We start from the raw sequence: 20691 nt of genomic DNA, 5'->3' as shown, positions 1-20691 counted from the left end.
TTATATGGTACCAAACTTTTATAACAATGAATTTCATATTGTCGCGTAGATGAAGATAGCGAAGACAATGTGAAAGCCAAATGAAGCGAATACTCGTTAGTCTCAACTCGAGATCTTTATTCAGAACCACGAATGAACGTTACATCTCCTTATATACAACTTGAGAAAGTGCTGGAATTTTCCAGACTTGGAAAGATACAGAAATTAATAGAAGATTCGAGAAAATACAGGAAACAGTAGAAAAGAAATTTTAGTAAAATTCACTTTGTCCTAGTCGGGATTTGAACCCAGGTCGCTCGTGTAGGAGGCGAAAATTCTACCACTGAGCCACCGTTATCCACGGATGCCCAAGTGCGAACTTCGCTACAATATCATTTTAATCATTTAATAGGGAAAGTGCATAAAATTTACTGTTTTTTGCCCATAACTTTTTTTCTAAAGAAGAAATATGGTCAAACAAAGTAATGGGACCTAAGTTGAGCCATCCCCTATCCATTAAAAATAGAATCATCAAAATCGGTTCACTAGGTGAGACGCTATGAGTGGACAAAAAAAAAAAAAAAAAAAAAAAAAAAAAACATACATACGGTATGAATTGATAACCGCCTCCTTTTTGAAGTCGGTTAAAAAAAAATAGAATGGAACTTATTTTGATGTAATCATTTGTAAACTTGACAAAAATTGTAGGAGACACATCATGGTTTTGAAACGGGGGCCCGTCGTAAATGTGAAGCCATAACAAAGAAATACGCAGACGCAAATGCACGTATCACAAGTTTCATACAGCCCAAAGTATTTTTTTCTTCAATAGATTGCGGGAACTTTTAATTAAGTTGGATTGGGAGTGAGAAGTGAGCTGTTATTCATTTTATTTTATAACCGATACTTTTTTTTGTTGCGCTTTTTCATCTATGGATGTATCTTGATGATCTATTTTTTAACAGCCATTCGCTTTTTGATTTGCACTGTTCTTATATTTTTGCAGGGGCGTAGCTAAGGGGGGGGGGTTTTGGGGACAACCCCCCCCCCCGAAAAGTTAGTCTCAAAAAAAAAAGAGAAAAAGAAGAGAGAAGAGAAAGAAAAAAAAAGAAGAAAAGGGAAAAATTCCAAGCGATTATATATATATATATATATATATATATATATATATATATAAGAAGTAACCCCCCCCCCCGAAAGTCGGGTCTAGCTACGCCACTGTATTTTTGTACAGATAAATTTGATTATCTGAAGATCGATTTGGTTTTATCAAAAAGAATTTGCTATAACTGAATTTTTTATTGATACATCAATAATTTATTCGTCACGTTTATTCCTAATAGCAGAAATCAATTTGTCTTATCTGATGGATTCTCATGATTTCTTATCAGCAGTGCTTGAGTCATTACAGAAGATAGTAAAATTTACCTTTCTTTTACTCACACGTTTTAAATGAATGAAGAAACTCTGATTTTTTTTATTTGCTTGGATTCAGGTTTTGAAGTTTATTTGCAAAAATATTTAATTTGAGTTTTAGAAAGTGTACGTAAGAATCCCGTAACTGCGCGGGCATTTTGATGGACCTGTTTTGCACTCGCGTCACAGGATAACCATAGTTCGATGGTATTTTTCTACTTCATGTAAACCAATGACAGTAGTTCAATATAATATAGTGCTAATAAATTCTGAATAATATCTCCATGCAAATTTATCATAACTACATCGCATAATACTGCATATAAAAGTATTTTAAAGTACCAAAAATAAAAATATTCATACGTATCAAACGCGAGCGAACTTATAACATAAACCCAATAGAATTTCAGACTGATGGGCATGTAATACAATTTTTCCTAGTATAGTAAAATAAGTTTAATGCGAAATATTTGGTGTGAAACAAATTTGAGATTATATAGACTTAGCGAATGGTAAAAAAATTATTTAAACTAAGTTCTTTAATATAAAAAACGATCTGATCAGAGAGGGGAGAGAACCGGGCTTGGATATTCAATATGAATCATTCCGCCCCCCCCCCATATTTAATTGACCAAAGATAGCTTAAAGTTGCGTTTTGGGAATTTATATTTCGAAAAATTTCGTGTCGACGAAAAGTAGAAGACCCCCCCCCCCCACATATTACAACCGATTACTCTGTACAACGAGGTTCTGCTGTATTTCGTTCTTTGTAACAGGGAGTCTCAATGTGGGGGTTATGCTGATAGCACCACATGATTTTTTTTTTTTTTTTTTTTTGTGCTTTGTGGCAAAGCTACTTTTTAAAAGATTTTTAAAGCTTGCATATTTCTGCATTGATTTTAGCAGAAAAACAGGGAAATTCTTACGGTTAGGGGTTTGACATTGAGTGTGTGTGTCTATACTTCCAAGTTCAAAAGTTTAGAATCTGTTAGAAACAGTAACAGGAATTAGATAGAAAGGAGGAGGAAGGGGGGGGGGGGGTAACGAAGAGAGAGAGAGAGAGAGAGAAACGCAAATTTTTCGACTTTTTTGCTTGGTTCCCCTGTATACACTTTTGCACCAAATAAATCACAAAAATAAGCTTCGTCTAGTGCAGTGTTTACTATGGCTCTGTTACAAGATGTCTGACTATGGACGAACTGATTTAGATTTGGGTTGAAAGAGGAGAAATAATTTTATTGTCACAACGCTAGTAACCGTTATCGGGAAAGTAAACCGAATTCCATCACCCCTTTTTTAACAAATGAAACCATTCAATCCTTCTTCCATCGGAAATCATCTTGTTTTTTCTGACTGTTAGGCGTTTGAGGTTCTTGAACCATTAACCAAGAAGTACAACAAACAAACAGCTTAGATCATTGCAAGACTAAAATAACGTGAAATATTCTACTTTTACGATTAAATTATAATGCATGGAAGCCTAACATCGTCCAATTTGTTTTTGATAGAACAAAGAAACTAAACTCTTTTAAAGAAATATTCAGTCTTTCCGATTCTGACTTACCCGCCATCTTTCGAAGCTCAACTTAGCGAATCCTGTGACCAGAAATTAACCGTCTTTTCGCAATTGTCTTCATTAGAGTCAGAACTAATTGTATTTTTCTTCTTTTTCTCTTTCTGTCTGTAAAATACTTCACAGCCTAAAAATAAAAATCTTAGTTACATGTTTTAGTTTATGCGTACTTTCGCTTATTTTATATCTAGTTTATTCTTAACATAGTTAGGTTATGCATATTTTATTTACTATCCCATATGTAATAATAATCTGATCTGGAATTCAGTATGAATTTTGCATTCGATAATGTGAAAGAGTTCCCTGTTTTTCCAAACAATGTATAGGAGTCGTCATTGTTTGGAAATGAGACTGAAAAAAGTTGTTTTTCAAAGTTGAGTGATTTTACATTTTCCTCTCCAGCAGATTTTCAAATGCCAAGTGCAGTCAACTCTCAATAACTCGAAGTTCCAAGGGACCGGCTAAACCCTTCGAGTAATCGGTAGTTCGAGTTATTGAAAGTTTCTTTTCCAGTCATCTGAAGAATAATTTTTATTTGCCTTTTTAGGAATAGGATAGACCATATCACTTATAGTTTGTATAAAATTAATTATTAGCGCTACGGAAAATACCTTTACAGAGAGAATAAATGTTATTAGTACTTCGAAAAAAGGAGTTACTTTTGACTGCTTACATTTTTATCGCATCTTAAAACGTCATTACGTTTGCATGTAGTAAGCCCTATTTCTTTTCTCTAAATTTCAGTTCGTATTACTTTTAAACGTCTCTTTGTCCTAAAAACAGATTATTTGAGTCATCCAGAAAAAAAGCCAATTTTTGCCAAAATTTTAAGTTTTTAATAGATTTACGAACAGCAGAATTTTAGGTCGTCAGCCACTGCAGAAAGTAGCCCAATCGGCTACTTCTTACGTAATCTTCTAACACTGTGTGCATTAAGGATCATTTATTGTAAATAAATTTTTCCCTCCATTTAAGTTCGTAAACAAAGCAATGAAAGGGGGAGGGGACTTTTTTTTAAATTGTGGCTGTATTTTTATGTATAAAATGAAAATGAAACTCTCGTTTAAACTTCGACTTCAAAGGAGTACATTCGAGATATAGAGACAACTCTGTATTGAAAGTACTAAATTATTTTGGTACTGAATGAAAACTTTGAGATAAAGATTCGAGCTATAAGGCTTCGAGTTATCGATAGTAGACTGCGAATGGTCTCAACAGTTTTACTTATGTGGAAGGTTACTAAAAGCATTTATTAATGAATTTCACCTTAGCTATTTTTGATAAGTACTTAAGGTATCTCCATTTACCCCATAAATACTGTTCTGGGAGGGGCGGATTTAAATGGAAACAACTAAGTTTTTCGTTCTCCCTTTTATTTTGGAAAACTTAATTTTGATATAAATCACACTTTTGTGTGCACTTTGCATAAATTCAGCGCGTTGTTAAATTTTTTTGTATGTATTTTCTTTTGAAATGATTTCACTTTACATTTGGAGGTTTCGATGGGTCGTATGTGACCTATGGGCCCTAGATTGAGTATTGTTGATGCAACACTTAATAAGCTTCTAAACTGATTGCGTATCGTGCTATTATCTACCTACATCAACAACCATCAGGTGTAGGCGGTTCGAAGGAGGAGGAGGAGGGGGGGGGCAAGGGGGATAACCGTCCCTTCAGCGTCAAAAGTGAAGGGGGCCTTAATGACGAAATAAAAAAGAAATTACTGCTTAGATTGGTTTATTTTACGAAAATAAAAACTAAAATTCCAAATGAATAGACCTTTCTTATGTTACTTCATAAATAGTCGGGGGACTACGGGGGAAGAAACTGCAAATTGTGATAAAATTATGAAACTTGGCATGCTTGTAGAGATTGTATAAACAAAAAATTTTAGGAAGGGGAGGCATTCCAAAATCCCCCCAAAACCCCCCCTGGCGGCCATTTTTGATCCAAAACCAAAAAAAGGCGATTCTTTTTAAATTTTCGTTATTATAATTTTTTAAATCATTGGTTGTGTTATTCTATGGATGCTTATTGCATTTTTCACTATTCAAAACTCCAAAAAATGTCTAATTTTAGAAATAACTTCACAAAAAGTGTTTTTTTTTTTTTTTTTAAATAGATATTTTTAAATTGTGAGTTCCCTGAAGTGATTTTCCCCCCATAACATAATTACAGGTTTCTGAATTTGAAGATACATTACATTAGTGTTATATCAAAGTAGGGTTCCAGTTATCCGAACTATAATTGCCCGAACTGTCCAATTATCCGGTCATGATGCCCCTCGTTTTAAATGACTGAGCACACATAATTGAAACTATTTGCGAAGGGTATAATAGAATAAGGACTTGAAGAAAAAAGGTAGAAATTAATTTCAAGACAACATAATTATAATAGAAAGAAATTTAAAGTTGAATTTTAAATTTCTGTTCATTATTATTATTACTATTGTTGCTGTTGTTAATTCTCCGTCACCCAATTGATCATCAGTAAGCTTTTTCTCATTATATATATATATATATATATAAACATGTATATAAACAAATTCAAGTTTTGGAGCACCGTATTAAAACTGGTGCTTTTAAAATGAAAGTTTATTAGGTCATAGATATCAATCAACTTTAGTATCTTTACTGAAACTTTGAAGGAGTTGATTTTGTGTGATGTGTGGTTTATTTTTTTAATTACTGTACGCTATACATATACTTTGGCAACTCTGCTGGATGGTTACCAGTTTTTATTCAAAATCTTTTTCTTTTACCCACAAACCTTCCAGACGTACACAAAGCCTTTGAAAAAGGAACGTTTATTGTAAAAAAGACAATGAACGTGTTTTCTGTAATTGGATCGGGCCATGCTTCGCAAAACAATGCGATAGTGAAAGGAGATGGTGGGGCTATTGGTCTTTCACAGATCCAACTGCGTTAAGAAGATGGGTGTTGGCTGGTCTTCAACTTTATCGATTTAATTACACAGTTTGAAAAAGTTACCTCTGCTGATTTAAAGAAACGTTGTATATGCGCAATGAAGAAATGTTACGTTTCCAAAGCATGTTTTCAAGAAAGGTCTTGAAGAGAAATAGCTAAACATGAGATCCATTTTTAGAGTCATCGAAGGAATTGTTCTCATTGGAGACGAATGTAGCAGTAGACGAAGAATATGTGGAGCAACTGATGAAGATAGGGCAAGTTGAGGAAAAAAACAGTGCAACAAATTTATAGAGAAAAGAGTTGTGACTCAAAAGTCACTTTATGTTCACGGGTAGAAAAACAACTTTTTATCATTTCATTTTTCCAGAAAAATCAGTAAGTCTGCTCTTTTACTGAAAAGATTAAAATCCGATACAGATTCGTTTCAAAGCTTTTCATTATTTGCAATACCGTAACTTTCAACCTAGTTGAATTTCTTCTCTATGAAAATCGACCTCACCCTCCATCGATTTCAATAAATGGAGCTCTTTGAACGGGAAATAAATCTGGTCAATAACATTCCTGCTCATTGAGTTAAATTATAGTATTCCTACTGATGAAAACAATTCGAGAGAAGAAGAAAATGAGTAAAGATGGGATGATGAAGATGCAAATGATGAATACTAATTTTAAAATAAGTGCAATGGAGATACATTGTGACGCCATTGTCTATGATGGTTCTTTCATCGTTCACATAAAACGACATAAGACAGAAAATTTTTCGGTGGAGTATCTGCATTCTTTTCAGGATACAACAAGACATATAAGAGGAATAAGAGAAAGATATCATTTTACAGAAAATGGTTTGCTTTCTAAGAACTGGTTTCTACGAAACGCAGATAAGACAAAATTGTTTTCCATGATTGCACTAGCTATATGATCTTAGTTTGCTCTTAATGATGCGACGGTGATTTTCATCGAATAAGACATCTCTAGTGCCATAAAATCACTAGGAAGCTAATTTCTGGATCTTCGTTCAAGTTTTGCATGCTACAATAAGAGGACACATGAGCATATTCGTTGGAACTGTTGACAACGATGACATCAGCTGTACAAAAAGGGGATAAAGAAGATTTTGGAGCTGGAAAACACTTTCGACTTATACTAGTCCAAGACTTAGCGTACAAATTCGGTCAGCAAAAATCAGTTGTTCTAAGAGAATTCCACTCATTCTTAGCGGAACTCTCATGGTTAAATCTTTTCTTGCAGGTCGGAAAAAAAGTGACGATATGGAAATGATAAAAATACTATCCTGATGCTATTGGTGCATTTTCATATATATATCCTAACCTAAAAAAATGCACTCCTAATTAAAAATTTCAATTATCTTAGCGATTCATTAATCTTTGCTACTCGTCTGCATGCAACTTGCCGTCCGTAAATGAAGCTGGAAACTGTTTTTCCACCAGCGAACAATGATCAATGAATAATTTACCACCCACAGCTGAAGCTCTAAGGCAAGTTATTTAGTGCTTATCAAGGTGGACATCAATGCGGCAGTATGTCCAAAAATTTAGCCTTAACCATAGGCGGATTTACGGGGGTGCCAGGGGGTGCACCGCACCCCCAAAATTTTAAGTTGGGTTTTGAAAAAAAAAATAATTTGGTATATATCACCCAGAAACGCAGTTGGGGAAAAAAATTCATAGCTGCTATACTAGTAAATTTACTTGAATCCAGTGTATCACCACATTTCGCTAGTGCAAGTAAAACATAACTGTGCTTTCATATTAAGAATTAAAGTGATTTTATCCATTTGAAAAAAAAAACCTAATAAATAATTATATGTAAATAAAGAAATTTCTCAAACAATTTATTCTTCAATGCTGTGTTATTATTGTACTAGAATAATTGCCTGTTCTGTAATTGGGTATTAATTCGTATATCATTACCAATTCTTCTATTTTGAAACAACTATGGCTAATAAAGTCCCCCCCCCCCCCAAAAAAAGAAAAAAACCCATGTCTGTTGCAACGAACTTTATCAATGAATTCTACTCCGAAATCAACTAAAAACCAACATTTTTAAGGTAATTTCCCAAAAAAATTTTAAGGAGGACTTCCGGACATTTTGCTGCAGTCAGGGCCCGATTAAAATATAGAGGGGATCTCGGCCAAATACATTTTAGGGCCCCCTGTATTTAAACTTCATAACTTCAGCTATTTGCTGAAACAATTTTAACCATAGACTGAAGTAATTTTAGCCATTTGAGGGCCCTAGGCCACGGCCTTGTTGGCCCATTCAGTAATCAGGTCTTGCCTGCCATGCTGCATCCGGGGGAGGGTGATTCTCCCCACAAAATGCTGAGTTGATGTTTTTAAAAAAATATTCTTTATTATTAAATGGAAGAAAAGATCTCATTTTGGGAAAACGCAGTTATTTTAAGGAAAAAAAAAAGAATGTTGGGAATAAATCTTAAAACGAATTGTGTGCCTCCCCCTCCCTCTTCGCACAATCCTCTTTCTTTCACATCTCGTCTCCTCCTTTTTTTCATTTTTTTAAATTTCGTTTTCATTTTTTCTATTTCGTTTTCATTTTTTCTAATAGTACTCAAAATTTTTCTTCTCCGAAGCCTCTCTCCAGCCAAAGTTATTACAGAGCATCTCAAATTTCGTTTATTGGGCTTCACTTTCGCAAAATTTCCAAGAAAGATCCTCTAATCACCTAAAAACATTGAAAATCATTTACAATTTCCTTTTTGGAGCTTCAGTTTTGAAAAACTGCAGTGTCCTTAACGTTACCAAATATGGTCTTACACTCATGTGTTTAAGACTTAAATTTCGAAAATATTCGAACAACGGCCACCGACCCCCATTCTATAATATTATCAAAAGATTGTTAACATTTTGGTTTTGAAAACTACTATTTCGCAATATTTAGTGGGATAATCCTTTTTTTAACACCATGGAGTATTGCATAAGAACTTCATTTTTAGGACTTCAATTTCGAAAATTTTCCAGGGGAGAGTTCCAGAACACCCCGTCCGGTAACAGCATCAAAACTTGTCTACCATAGCGTTTTTGGAACTTCAATTATGAAAAATTAAAGAGATAGTTTGCAATTTTTTTTCTGGGGCGTGAATGCCCTTCCAAACCAGAAGCTGGATTCACCCGTTGCTTCTAACAACATCGACTTTCGATGAAGACTTTCTGCACATGGAAATGTTAAGAATTACTAATCCCCTAATATTACTAAATATGTTTTACATCGCGTTTTTTAGACTTAAAAGAACGCCCCGTCCTAAAGTTACTTTCTGATTTCAGCACTGCCTTATTATTCCGAGAATACCCCCCCCCCCTCTCCAGACCCCCGTTATTGTTGCACCCCTAAAACTTTTGGTCTAAATCCGCCTATGGCCTTAACTCCAATTTATGATTGGGGTTTTACAGTAACTGATGAAAAGCACGTTCTTATTTGTTTGAGTTTGCCCGAAGTTTCAAGTTCTTGCTGAAAGCGAATTTACGTTATGCAAGTGTAAAAAAAAACTGCTCTCAAATAATTTGTGGGTGCTTCAAAAATGGACTTATCTAAACACCTATGTGTAAATATTGCAATGAAAAATGTTATGTACTTGTGTAAATTACTTGTAAATTCAAACGTTTTAAATTGCCTTTATATAATCGTTGTATGCATCACTTAATCAGATTTGTGTTGCAGTTTAGTTGTAGTTATTAATAGTAAAATATTGCTAGCTTTATTAACATAGCACTAAACTTCTTATTGTAGTAATTAAATATTTTTTCCTCTTACATCGTTTAAAACATAGAACAAATGCCTCAAATTGTCCAATGAGAAAAAACTTGAAACATGTTTTAAAGCGTTTAGTAATAATAATAAAGATTGCTGTTCTGTAAAAATAACGTCCGTGCCCCCTCCCATTTATTTCATGTGCACATATGACTGATAAAACTGCAGAATGTGAGTGAAACTTCCAAAAAATTGCGTACTTCATTTCCAAGTGTTTGAAGTTTTTTTTTTTCACCGATAATGAAAATTGATTTCGGTTTAACTAATCAAAGTGCTGTATTATTCTTAGACAACAATTCAAATGTATGTTTCAAGTTTTGAAAAATTACTAGCTTTGTTTATGGTTTTTAATTTCTAGTTTTATTCTCAGTTTTGTAATCAATTTTTAATAATAAACTTTGAAACATAGGTTCGGATTTTCTGATGTTTCGGATTTCTGGGGTTCGAATTATTGGGTTCTACTATAAATGAATTGATTTTCCTTAACACAGTGCTTTATAATGCATAAAAAAAACATTTCTTAAACGACCCCTCAAGAAATGTTAAAGACTTTGATTACTTAAAGTTTTGTTTCAAAAAATCAAGTTTTTAAAATTAATTTTAAAATTAGGAGGTTTAGAGATATTTTGATGACTTTTTACGCTTTAGTAAGCATAATAGAACTCCCAAAAGAAGATAGAGTGGGTATTTTTCAAAAAATAAAAAAGAAAAGTAGTTTTGGATTTTTGACCAAAAATGGCTGCCAGGGGGGGGGGTTTGGGGGGATTTTGAATTGCCTCCCCTTCCAAAAATGTTTGTTAGTACATTGTCTACATGCATGCCAAGTTTCATGATTTTATCACAAAATGCAGTTTCCTGCTATATTTTCTACCATAGCACCTCTACTAAAAAATGGAACTTTGAATTGGAAGAAGGAAGTTGACGGTGGCCATGCGCCCAAATTTTTGAGGCCTTTGACCCTCCAACCCCCACTTTTGTGGTGCACCAGCCGCCAAGCCCGCTCGGCGTCTTGAGTCGAGTCGTAATTAGTGGTTGCGAGATGCACTTCAGAGATAGTGAAAGGCGTTCCCGTACGCTCTTTTATGGGAGCATTCTGCAGTCTTCGTAAGAAAGAAACTGTGTGTTCGCGAACGGTCAACCACAACGGGAAGGAAATTGGAATGTTTTCATTACCCCAGATGCCACAGTCGCTTGAGTCAAAAAAAAAAAAAAAAAAAACAGGCTGGGGTCATAATTTTATTCAGGTGCGGATACAAGGGGGAGGGTCATGGGGGTCATGACCCCACTAAACCGTCGGCAATAATATCTGTCCACATTGTGTTTTACCAGTTTATGAATAAAATGTAAACGATTTCAGTGATCTGTTGCATTCATTTATTGTTTTTAGAAGTAAATATTTGAAAAATTACTTTTTTTATTGCTTTCGAAATTAAATAGTAACGTTTATGCTCTACAAAGTGCTTTATTCCTGGCCGATTTGGTACTTTTTATTGACAACCCAAGCAGTTTCAGAAACTTTTCGTACCCAAAACCGTAGGTTTGTTCATAGGGGAGGGGGGGTCATTCTTCAGCATGACCCCACCCCCTAAAATGGTAGTCTGTATCCGCCCCTGATTTTATTTTCCAACACGTTGTCCCTACCCAGACTTTAAGCGAGTAGTCTAGGATACAATGCACAAAATTGTATGCTTCAAATTATCTAAAAGGAAACGGAAGGGTGTAAAGTTGAAGAACTGAAAATCTGTATCCCTTTACCCTTCTCCCTCCCCCAACGATAAGGAAATGTACTTAGAATTAAAATAATATCTTGTTTTAGCAAAACGACAGATTAGAACAGTTAGTAATCCAACGTTGTGAAGCACAAAAATTGCAAAATTATTGCAGACACGTGTTTCGGTGTTACAAGGAACACCTTTTTCAATGCTAAGAAGTGTGAGCTTCTGGATGAAAAGTCATCCGAGAAAAGCAACATGGTGGAACAGGAGATAGTATAAATATCAAAAAATAGAAATTAAACAAAAACAAAAAATGATAAAATGACACCTAGAGGCATAATTTATTATATAATTCCATCAGGAAAAAACCGTTAAGTAAAAAATTTTCCAAGAAAACCCATAAACAATGCAAAAAGTCCAAAAATGAAACCACTCTGCATAAATTAGCAATAAATTTACCAGCGGGAAAAACTATGTATGGAAGCAATCTCCTGTTCCACCATGTTGCTTTTCTCGGATGACTTTTCATCCAGAAGCTCACACTTCTTAGCTTGAAAAAGGTGTTCCTTGTAACACCGGAACACGTGTCTGCAATAATTTTGCAATTTTTGTGCTTCACAACGTTGGATTACTAACTGTTCTAATTTTCAGCACAAAGGTATTTATTCGTTATTTAAAACGACAGATGTTTACAGCCTAATACGAAGGAATGTTTTATTTACAAAACGATGCACAAAATCTATTTTCGTCATTTTCTGTAAATTATTCATGTCTCTAATGTTTTTAAGTCTTTTTACTTCCTTTTACAAAAAAGGAAGTATTGTATTCGCAAAAAAATTTTCACTCAAAAATCGGCCTTAATTTCCATTTTTCTCATCCCCGAATGAATGTTGAGTTTTTTTTCGACCCGACCACACGTGGATATATGCCTAGGAACGGACAGATACCAGAAATATTCATTTTGACGACCCCCGAGTTAATTACAACGAATTTTCTTGTGACGTCCGTATGTACGTATGTATGTGCCAATGTGTGTATATATCTCGGCATAACTCAAAAACGGTACGTCCTAGAAAGTTGAAATTCGATACGTGGACTCCTAGTGGGGTCTAGTTGTGCACCTTTAATTTTAGTTGCATTCAGGTGTTCCTAAGGGGGTCTTTTGCTCCTTTTTTGGGGGTCAATCATTGTTAATTTCGATGTAAACTCAAGTTGTGTTATAATTTGTCGGACACTTGGCGATATATCGCCAGTCTTTTGGTTGCCAAGTTTTGTCGCCAACTTCGCGACAAATTTGGAGATTTTTTTTTTCTTTCAATTTGGCTTAAGTTTGGCCCTGTTGGTGATATTTTGGGAGTAAACAATTGAATCATATTAAAATTGCCAATAATGGGGAAATGACATTAAATTGCAGTAAAAGGAAGTCATGTGATGCACATATCCAGCTCGTTTGTAACAAAACTTGTATTACTTTCTAACGTTACGTGTAAATATTAAAATGTCCTTCTTCAAAACTATTTAATTCCATGCTCCCCAACCCTATACCGTGGGGACAATAGCTCTCGCCAAACGTTCTTCGTGAACCCGCCGGCAGCAATCAGTGAAAAAAAAAAGTTTTAATTTTCAATAAATTGTTATGCATAACTTTTTCATCTTTAAATCACACAAACGTAGAGACTGCGTTGAATACAAAGGCACACATTGCACAGCTTGCTCCTTTAAGCACAGAAGAACTGGAGTTATAAAAGTTTTGTATATTCAGGACGACATCTATATACTCACCTATTTCATCTATACTCACGTGAATCATAATTTTTGACAGTGAATGTCATAGAAAATCAATACATATCATGCCGTATGAATAAGAACCCCCCCTGACGATTGCTTACAACCAGTAAAATCATCCTTTTTATGAAACAACTAGCTGTACCCGACGCGCGTTGCTACGCCAACTAAAAAATACATCATTATACTGATTTTCATGACAATCGGTTGAACGGGGCAGAAGTTGCTACTCTGCAGTGCCACCTGGTGGCGAGTGGCTTCAGTGAGCATATTATGCACCTTCTCCGTGGAAAAATACATATATATAGCAATTTTCATAATAATCGGTCCAGGTATCAAGTGAAGCCGTGACTATACTCAAATTTTGTACTCACGCAGTTTGCAAGATCAATCAATCGCTAAAAATATCAAATAGAAAAAGTTTTAAATCCCCCCGTTGCATGAAAAGCCATAAAACAATAAGGGTCATTCCATGCGAAATCAGCAAAATTCGCAAAAAAGTGGTGGCCGCATGGTAACAGATTTTTATTAAATTTGGTATACAGGTTCCTTTTATGCCTATATAAAAATATCTAAAATATTTTTGCTTAAAATCTTTTTTTAAAATAGTTACGTGCGATTGAAAATTGGTCAAATTGAACAGCATTCTCATAAATGCTAAATGTTGCACTTTTGAAGGCTTGTATCTTGTGAACTATTTAATGAAAACGTAAAAGTTATATGTTTTTGCAATCTATGGAGTAGGGTAATCAATCTGATATCAATAAAATTTTCAAAGTTATTATAGTTAACTTTTAACCGAGTCTCAAAAACTGGAAATATTTCAATTTTCTCATAATTAAGCATTTTATTTTTTAATCTCAATCTTTAAGGAATGCATTAGCTTTGATGAAATTAATACCCAATAATGTGCTAAGTATCATAAAAGAAATACCTTACTTTTGAAGTTGCATTTTAACTCATTTGTCTTCAAAATCACTTTTAAACTTAGTGACATTTTGTAAAATGATGATTTTCCCCTTCACGTACACACAAAAAATCAAATGAGGGAAAGTTCAGACAACTTTAAAATTTTTCAAGAATATAGAGCTGTGTTTCTACTATTTGCTTGAAGAAACTCGAAATTGGTTTTTGATTTCCAAATGTAAAATAAAATTAAGAAAAATAGCATTTTCTTTCTGTTTTATGGGTCAATCCATATAGGTTCGACGGATGGTTGCGCTCGACCATTTTTAATTTTTTTGAAATTCATATCCCTAAAAGCTGTATATGAAATATGGGTAGAATTACGGTAACCGGGTCGCGGCGATAAATGTTTCATTCGGGCAACCCGCTTCCTCAGTTGGCGACAGAACAATATTAGCAACCCTACAACAAAGCTGATTCGCTTTTCGTTTGGCCAATCGGCGATACACAAAACTGTAATTGATTTGTCTCATAAATCTTTTTTTTTTTTTTTTTTAATTCTATAGAATTTTTTTTTTTTAATTTCTGAATATTGATTTTTTTCTGAGAATTGGCAACATAAACTGTATCTTTTCAATTTTTGGATCGTCGAAACATTTTATGAAATTTTACATCGTGGAATGTTTTTCACTCTTAACTATTTTAAGTTGTTGATTTAAAAATTAGTCATTCATATCTTTCGGATACTTTTTTTTTTTAGATTTTGATCGTTGTAAGTACCTTCCTTCATGTTTTATTGTTCCATCTTTAATTTAAAATTTATTAATTATTGTAATTATTCAGTAAGGTAAAATTAAAATTTGCAGTTATGATAACGTTCTCTGACTGGATCTTTTCGTGTAGTTTAATTTATTTAATAGATTTTTTTCGTTTTACTATTACACTTTAACTGTACTTAATGGCGTTTTCTGTTTACTTGACGATTTATTTCATACTTTAATGTCGTTTTCGATCGAACTTTTAATGTTGTTAAATTTTGTTAGAATTTATTTTAAATTTTTTTTGTTCCTTTGAATTTGTTTCAATGTGTTTTGGTACAGTAATTTAAATTTTAATGGAGTTGTTGAATCATTTAATTAGAATGTTATTTTACATTTTAACAGAGCTTTAACGTCCTTTTGTAGTATTATTAATTTATTTAGCAATTTTTTTGAATTTTAATACAATGTTAATATTACATAATGTTTCGTTTGCTATTTGCTCATTTCGCTCATTGCTAGTTCAGTATTTTGTTCGAATAAAATGTGCACACTAGCCAAAAACAGCTTAAGTTTTTTTTTTTTTTTTTTTTGCATTAAATGTTTTTGAAAACTATCAATTATCTGTTCCAAATATCCACTCCCCCACTATTTTTTTTTCTTTCGAATATTTAATTGTTTTCTCTCTTAAAAAAATGCCAGCTGTACTCTATGATTTCCTAAATTAGGTTTAATAATATGTTTCTTTGTATATTTTGTTACATTATCATCATTTAAAAGAGGAAAAAGAATTTTAATATTTTTTTTCTTTGCGGTTACGATCAGAGAAAGAAAGTTAAAAGACTCTTTGTTACCAAGGTGATAAGTTGAGCCATTCATAGCTCCGCCCATTTTCTTTGGATCTATTCTTATTGGTGGATTTCCTTTGTTTACATTGAAGTACTTTGTTTACATTGAGTCGTAGGTGCCAACTTTGGCTGTTTTTGAAAAAATCCGCCAACGCGACCCGGTTACCGTAATTCTACCGAAATATGTTTAAAACCTCTTTTATTTTTTCTCTCAACTTTGATTTTTTGGAGGTCATCAAAAGTGATTTTCGTAGTCAAAAATGGGACTTTTAGACCCTTGCATTTTGGCCAAAATCTATTTGAATTACATTTATGACAGTTCATTTAACGCTTTGAGGTTAAAGTGCATAAGTTGATAGTCTTACATGCTGAGTTACGTAACTGTATGTTAATAATTAAAATGATGGCAACAGGTTAAAGTTCAAGACCAATTTTACTCATTTCAAAGGGGGATAACTCACGTAGGGGACGGAAACACAAAATGAAATACGGCAAAAACTAATCATTGGAACCATGCTAAAAAGAGTATGTAACTGTTGCTGTGTATTTGTGTACCCTTTATAGATTACAGCCCCTCAAAATTTGGAAAAATGACAAAAATGACATTTTTAGACCCCTATAAACCAAAAGGGGATAGAATTAAAAATAAAATTTCCTGGCCAATTGAATATTCCATTCAAGTACTATACATGTTATACATATTGTTTTTTTTTATTTGGTTTGTAAAAAAGATACAGGTCTTTGAAATTAAGCAATTTCGTAGTCAATTCACACACTAAAACAGAAATAAAAAGTAAAAACTTCATGGCACCTTCTTAAATTACGTATATTGTGCCCTTTATAATACATTATACTGAAAAAACATATTGTAATTTTCAAAATAATTATTTTAATTTGATAACTTAGAAATATTTGGACATGAATGAGAATTTTATACTGTTAGGAACCTGTATGGATTGACCCTTATGTGAAATAACGAGAATTCAAAGAACTTCATAAACGACTAAATGATACAAAAGCAAGTAAAATTGACATTTATTTCAATTAAAAAAAATTTAGATTTCAGCATGTACTTCATAAACATGCTTTTGAGAAAAATGAAACACGAAAAAAAAAAATGGTTAGTTTTGCTAAACTTACAAAAGAAAAAGAAATTACTAATAAAATTTTACCTTAGTTCAAGTTAATCTAGTAACAAAAATACGCTGATACCAATGATTAAAATTTAGTAGCATCTAAAAGACACTTCGATATATTATGTAAAAAAAAATGAGCAAATTTAGAGCATTCCCTCATTTTCAAAAAAACATCTGAAATAGAGGAAAAAATTAAATTTTTGGAAATTTTCGATTTTTTTAAGTACAATTTCGTCATCAAGAAATTCATAAACAGTTACTAAATTAGAGCAGATAGTTACTTATGGATAGTTTTTCAATCTGAATCATTTTTACTGTTATTTTTTCATTAAAAGAGCTAGAAGAGTAATTTAAAATCTGAAGTAAATTGGCAAAATTTCAATCTTTGTTAATATCTCAGATTCAAAAAAAGATCCGAGTAAATTTTACTTTGCTCTTTCTCAATAGAGATTTGTTTATAGAATGCGGAAATATTTATTTTTTAAGTGTACGTTTATAACTTATGGAGTTATTGAGTCACAAACTGGAAGCAATGAACTCTGAAAATTTAGGCTTAGCGTAAGCATCAACTTCTAATTTCAATAACAAAGCAACATACAGTTTTTAAACTTTCATACTTTGCATTTCCTCATATAGATATGCATGGTTTACCTAAATAAAAATTTTCATTGAAATCTGTGACATGTCAGCCACAGCTGATTAGCTCATTTCGCATAGAATGACCCTAAAGAAAGAATTTATTTGTTCAAACTCAAGAAAAATGGCAACAGCTAACTTCTTTCGCGAGAATTAATTTCTGCAGCCGATAATTTTATTCCTATTTATCCAATGGATTGTGACTTAAATTGGAGTAAAAAAGGAACTATCGATCGGATTTTTTTCGAACTGGTCTATAAACATTCCCAGTACCAAAAATAACAAACGGTGAAAGTTTCAGCCAAATCTGCCGGGTAGTTTTTGAGTTCATGGATGACATACAGACAAACATTCATTTATATATATATATAGATGGCTAATGAAAGGTAATTCCTAAAATCATATTGACTTTGAAATTAAAATTTTTCATATTTAGAGCCAGACTAACGAAAGTCTAAAAATGGCCATTTTCAGGTCAGGCCCGAATTTAACTCTATCCCACCCCTAAGTAGATTTGAAATTTGCTCGATCCCCCTTCCCCTCCCCTAAAAGAAGCAAAAACTCTAAAACACGCAAAAAAATTGTTCCGGAAATTTAAACTGTCAAGCTTATGAAGAAATGATGACGTTGCACATTCAGGGGCGCCCCGATGGGAGGTCACAGCGATCTTAATTAAAAAGATAATATTGAAATATCTTCTTTTTTTAAATTTTGAAAATCGTATTGTTGAAAAAATTATTTGTGGAAAAAAGAAAGAATGCTAATACAGTCGAACCTTGATATCTCGAAACCCTTGATGTCACGAAAAAACATTTTTCCCCTGCATTTTTTATAAAACCCCAATGTATTTTCCATAGTTATCTCGAAATTTATTTTTCGAAACCCTTGATATGTCGAAATTTTTGCACAAAAGCAAGTTTCAGTTGTCGTTTTTCTTAGGCAATTTTTGTAGTAAAACCAGTTCCAGGGACCAGTTTTCATCTCTCTTCTTGGAAACTTTGATTAGGGGATTGAAGCAAGATAATAGGGAAGTGTTGGTATGAAAGGGGTGCTGTATTTTCCCCAGAGTTTAGAATCTTTGTGCATTTCTCTCGAACATGTTGTCCACTTTCAGGAAAGGGGGTTGATTTTTCACCAGTCAGATTTCAAGTGAAAACGGAAAATGCGTTCCTCATTTTCATTAATCTGCTTTTTTAACTCCTACAAAATGGCTACTGAAAACTTTTTTGAATGTGGGGAGCTACTAGTTGAAGACAAGGATTTTTGAATTTTTAGGTGAAAAACCAAGTTAAAGTTGTTGTTCATTTCAAAATCTCTTCCTGTGCACTTTCGACAATTATGAAATTTCAAATCTAGTAAAATATTGAAGACTACTTTATTGATCGTAATTCAAAGTGGTCTCATATTACATATATAAATGCATATAGCGTATGTGTATGTAATTGTGAGAATTTCTACTGTAATATTTTCAAAACCTTAGTAACTCAAAAACTCAATATCTCGATTTTTTTTCTGTCCCGAGAGATTTGAGACATCGAGGTTGTACTGTATTTTGCTTTTAAGAATAAAAAATTCATTTAAAAAATGTGTGGTTAAAGCAAAATTTGCCGCCCTAGGCAGCTGCTTACTCTGCCTATTGGGAACTTGGGCATTGTTTCAGGTTGTTACTGCTTTAAATGTAGAATCTTATTCCGTATCTAGTCATCACTAAGTAATTCTATTTAAAAAAAAATATATGAATATATATATATATATAATATATATATATATACATACACACATATACATACATATATGTGACTTACGTTAGTCTGGCTTTGAGGTACAGGTTTTAGACTTTGTCGTTTTAATATTCGTTATTATTTAGTAACCATTTATTTTTTATAGGAATATTAACAAAAATTTAAAGTGCTAAATTATACTCGTATTCTTAAAACTACATTTTTTGTACATTGTGCGGATGTATTAGATGATATTTCCAACTCTAAATGAAATTTTTTAAATATTAAAGGTGCCGGCCGTCCAACCGGTTGTCTGAAATGCGCTCTTTGGTTCAGGAAGGTCGGGGACCTCTGGTATATAGCGGACGCCGGTTAATTGAATCTGTGTTCAATTGAATCAGCCGCTTTAATGAATCGAATCGACAGACACAGAACAGAATCCAGCTTTATTGAACTTGCCACTTCTTTGAATCAGCCGCTTTAAGGAATCAAAACTGCTTAGAACAAACGTGATTCATATATGCGGCGGCCACTGTACTTGAAATTTTTTTCCGACAAACTAACTTGTTGGTGCTTTCATTACATGAGGGAGTGAGAAGCAAAGTGGAAATTTTCAAGTTTTGTGTTAAAGGACTTAAAAGATAACATCCTAGGTAGGCTTTCAATGAAATTTTTTTCTAAATCATGCAATGCAGCCAAGGGTACCAGGGCTATTAGTGCTATCTCTTTCCCCGAGACAGAGGGGGGGGGGGGGGGGCGGGTTCACCTACCATTTTTACTGGTTATTTCCAAATTTTTATTTTTTACCACTTACATCCCTTTGCTTCTTACTGACTCATATGTAAAATACGCTAGTAGAGTTTCTTAAGTCTTTGAGAAATTCAAATGAACGCGAAATTAAAATCAAAATTTAAAATAACGATACTTACATTTAAACTAACAGTTCAAAACTCCCCATCAACATTCGAGTGTGAGAGTATCAAATGTGCTACTAACTCTGAGTACTAAAGAACTTCTTGTTTGTTTTCGATTGAATCGAGCGCGAAAAGGTGCAAAGGGCTCAAAGATATCGATATCTTCTCATCCTGATAAAAAGAAGAGAGGAGGGGGGAGGGGGTTCAATAACTTTTACAATCACTTATATCCCGTGCTTTGTTAAAACAAAACTGAGTCCTTCAGATTTTTATTTATATTTTAAGTAAAATTATAAATAAAGAGATTGAAATTGTTTCATACAAACTGTAATCATAGTAACTGTAATCATGTTTTGCAATCATAGATTACAGCAGCCAGGTTTTGAAACGGGGATTTTTATTCATTCATTCAATTTTTTTTTTCTTTTTCCTTCTTTTTACCTAATTTTTTGCTCAACAGTTGAGGAATTGCTCTGTGGTTAAGAAAGTTATAATTTTTTTCAGTCTGTCTTTTCAGATATTTAATTCATGCAAAATGATATGCAAATAGATGATTAATAAAATCAAAATTTGTTACAAGTTATTCTA

The 20691-nt window shown here is 33.2% G+C and overlaps 1 protein-coding gene across 1 annotated transcript in view; it reads right to left on the bottom strand.

Annotated features, from left to right (window-relative positions):
- Nucleotides 1–20189, bottom strand: part of LOC129222691 (uncharacterized) — a 43216-nt gene extending 23027 nt beyond the window's left edge. Inside the window, exons 1-2 of the mRNA XM_054857223.1 lie at nt 20119–20189; nt 2960–3095 (exon numbers count right to left, since the gene is read on the bottom strand). Of these exons, the coding sequence (XP_054713198.1) occupies nt 2960–2966 (7 nt within the window). The 5' untranslated portion in view covers nt 2967–3095; nt 20119–20189. The remainder of the gene's footprint in view (nt 1–2959; nt 3096–20118) is intronic.
- Between the last annotated feature and the right edge of the window lie 502 nt (nt 20190–20691).

Source organism: Uloborus diversus, chromosome 5 (assembly GCF_026930045.1).
Source record: "Uloborus diversus isolate 005 chromosome 5, Udiv.v.3.1, whole genome shotgun sequence".
NCBI lineage: Eukaryota > Metazoa > Arthropoda > Arachnida > Araneae > Uloboridae > Uloborus > Uloborus diversus.
The sequence above is the reverse complement of the archived record's forward strand: the minus strand, read 5'-3'. Positions and strand labels throughout refer to the sequence as shown.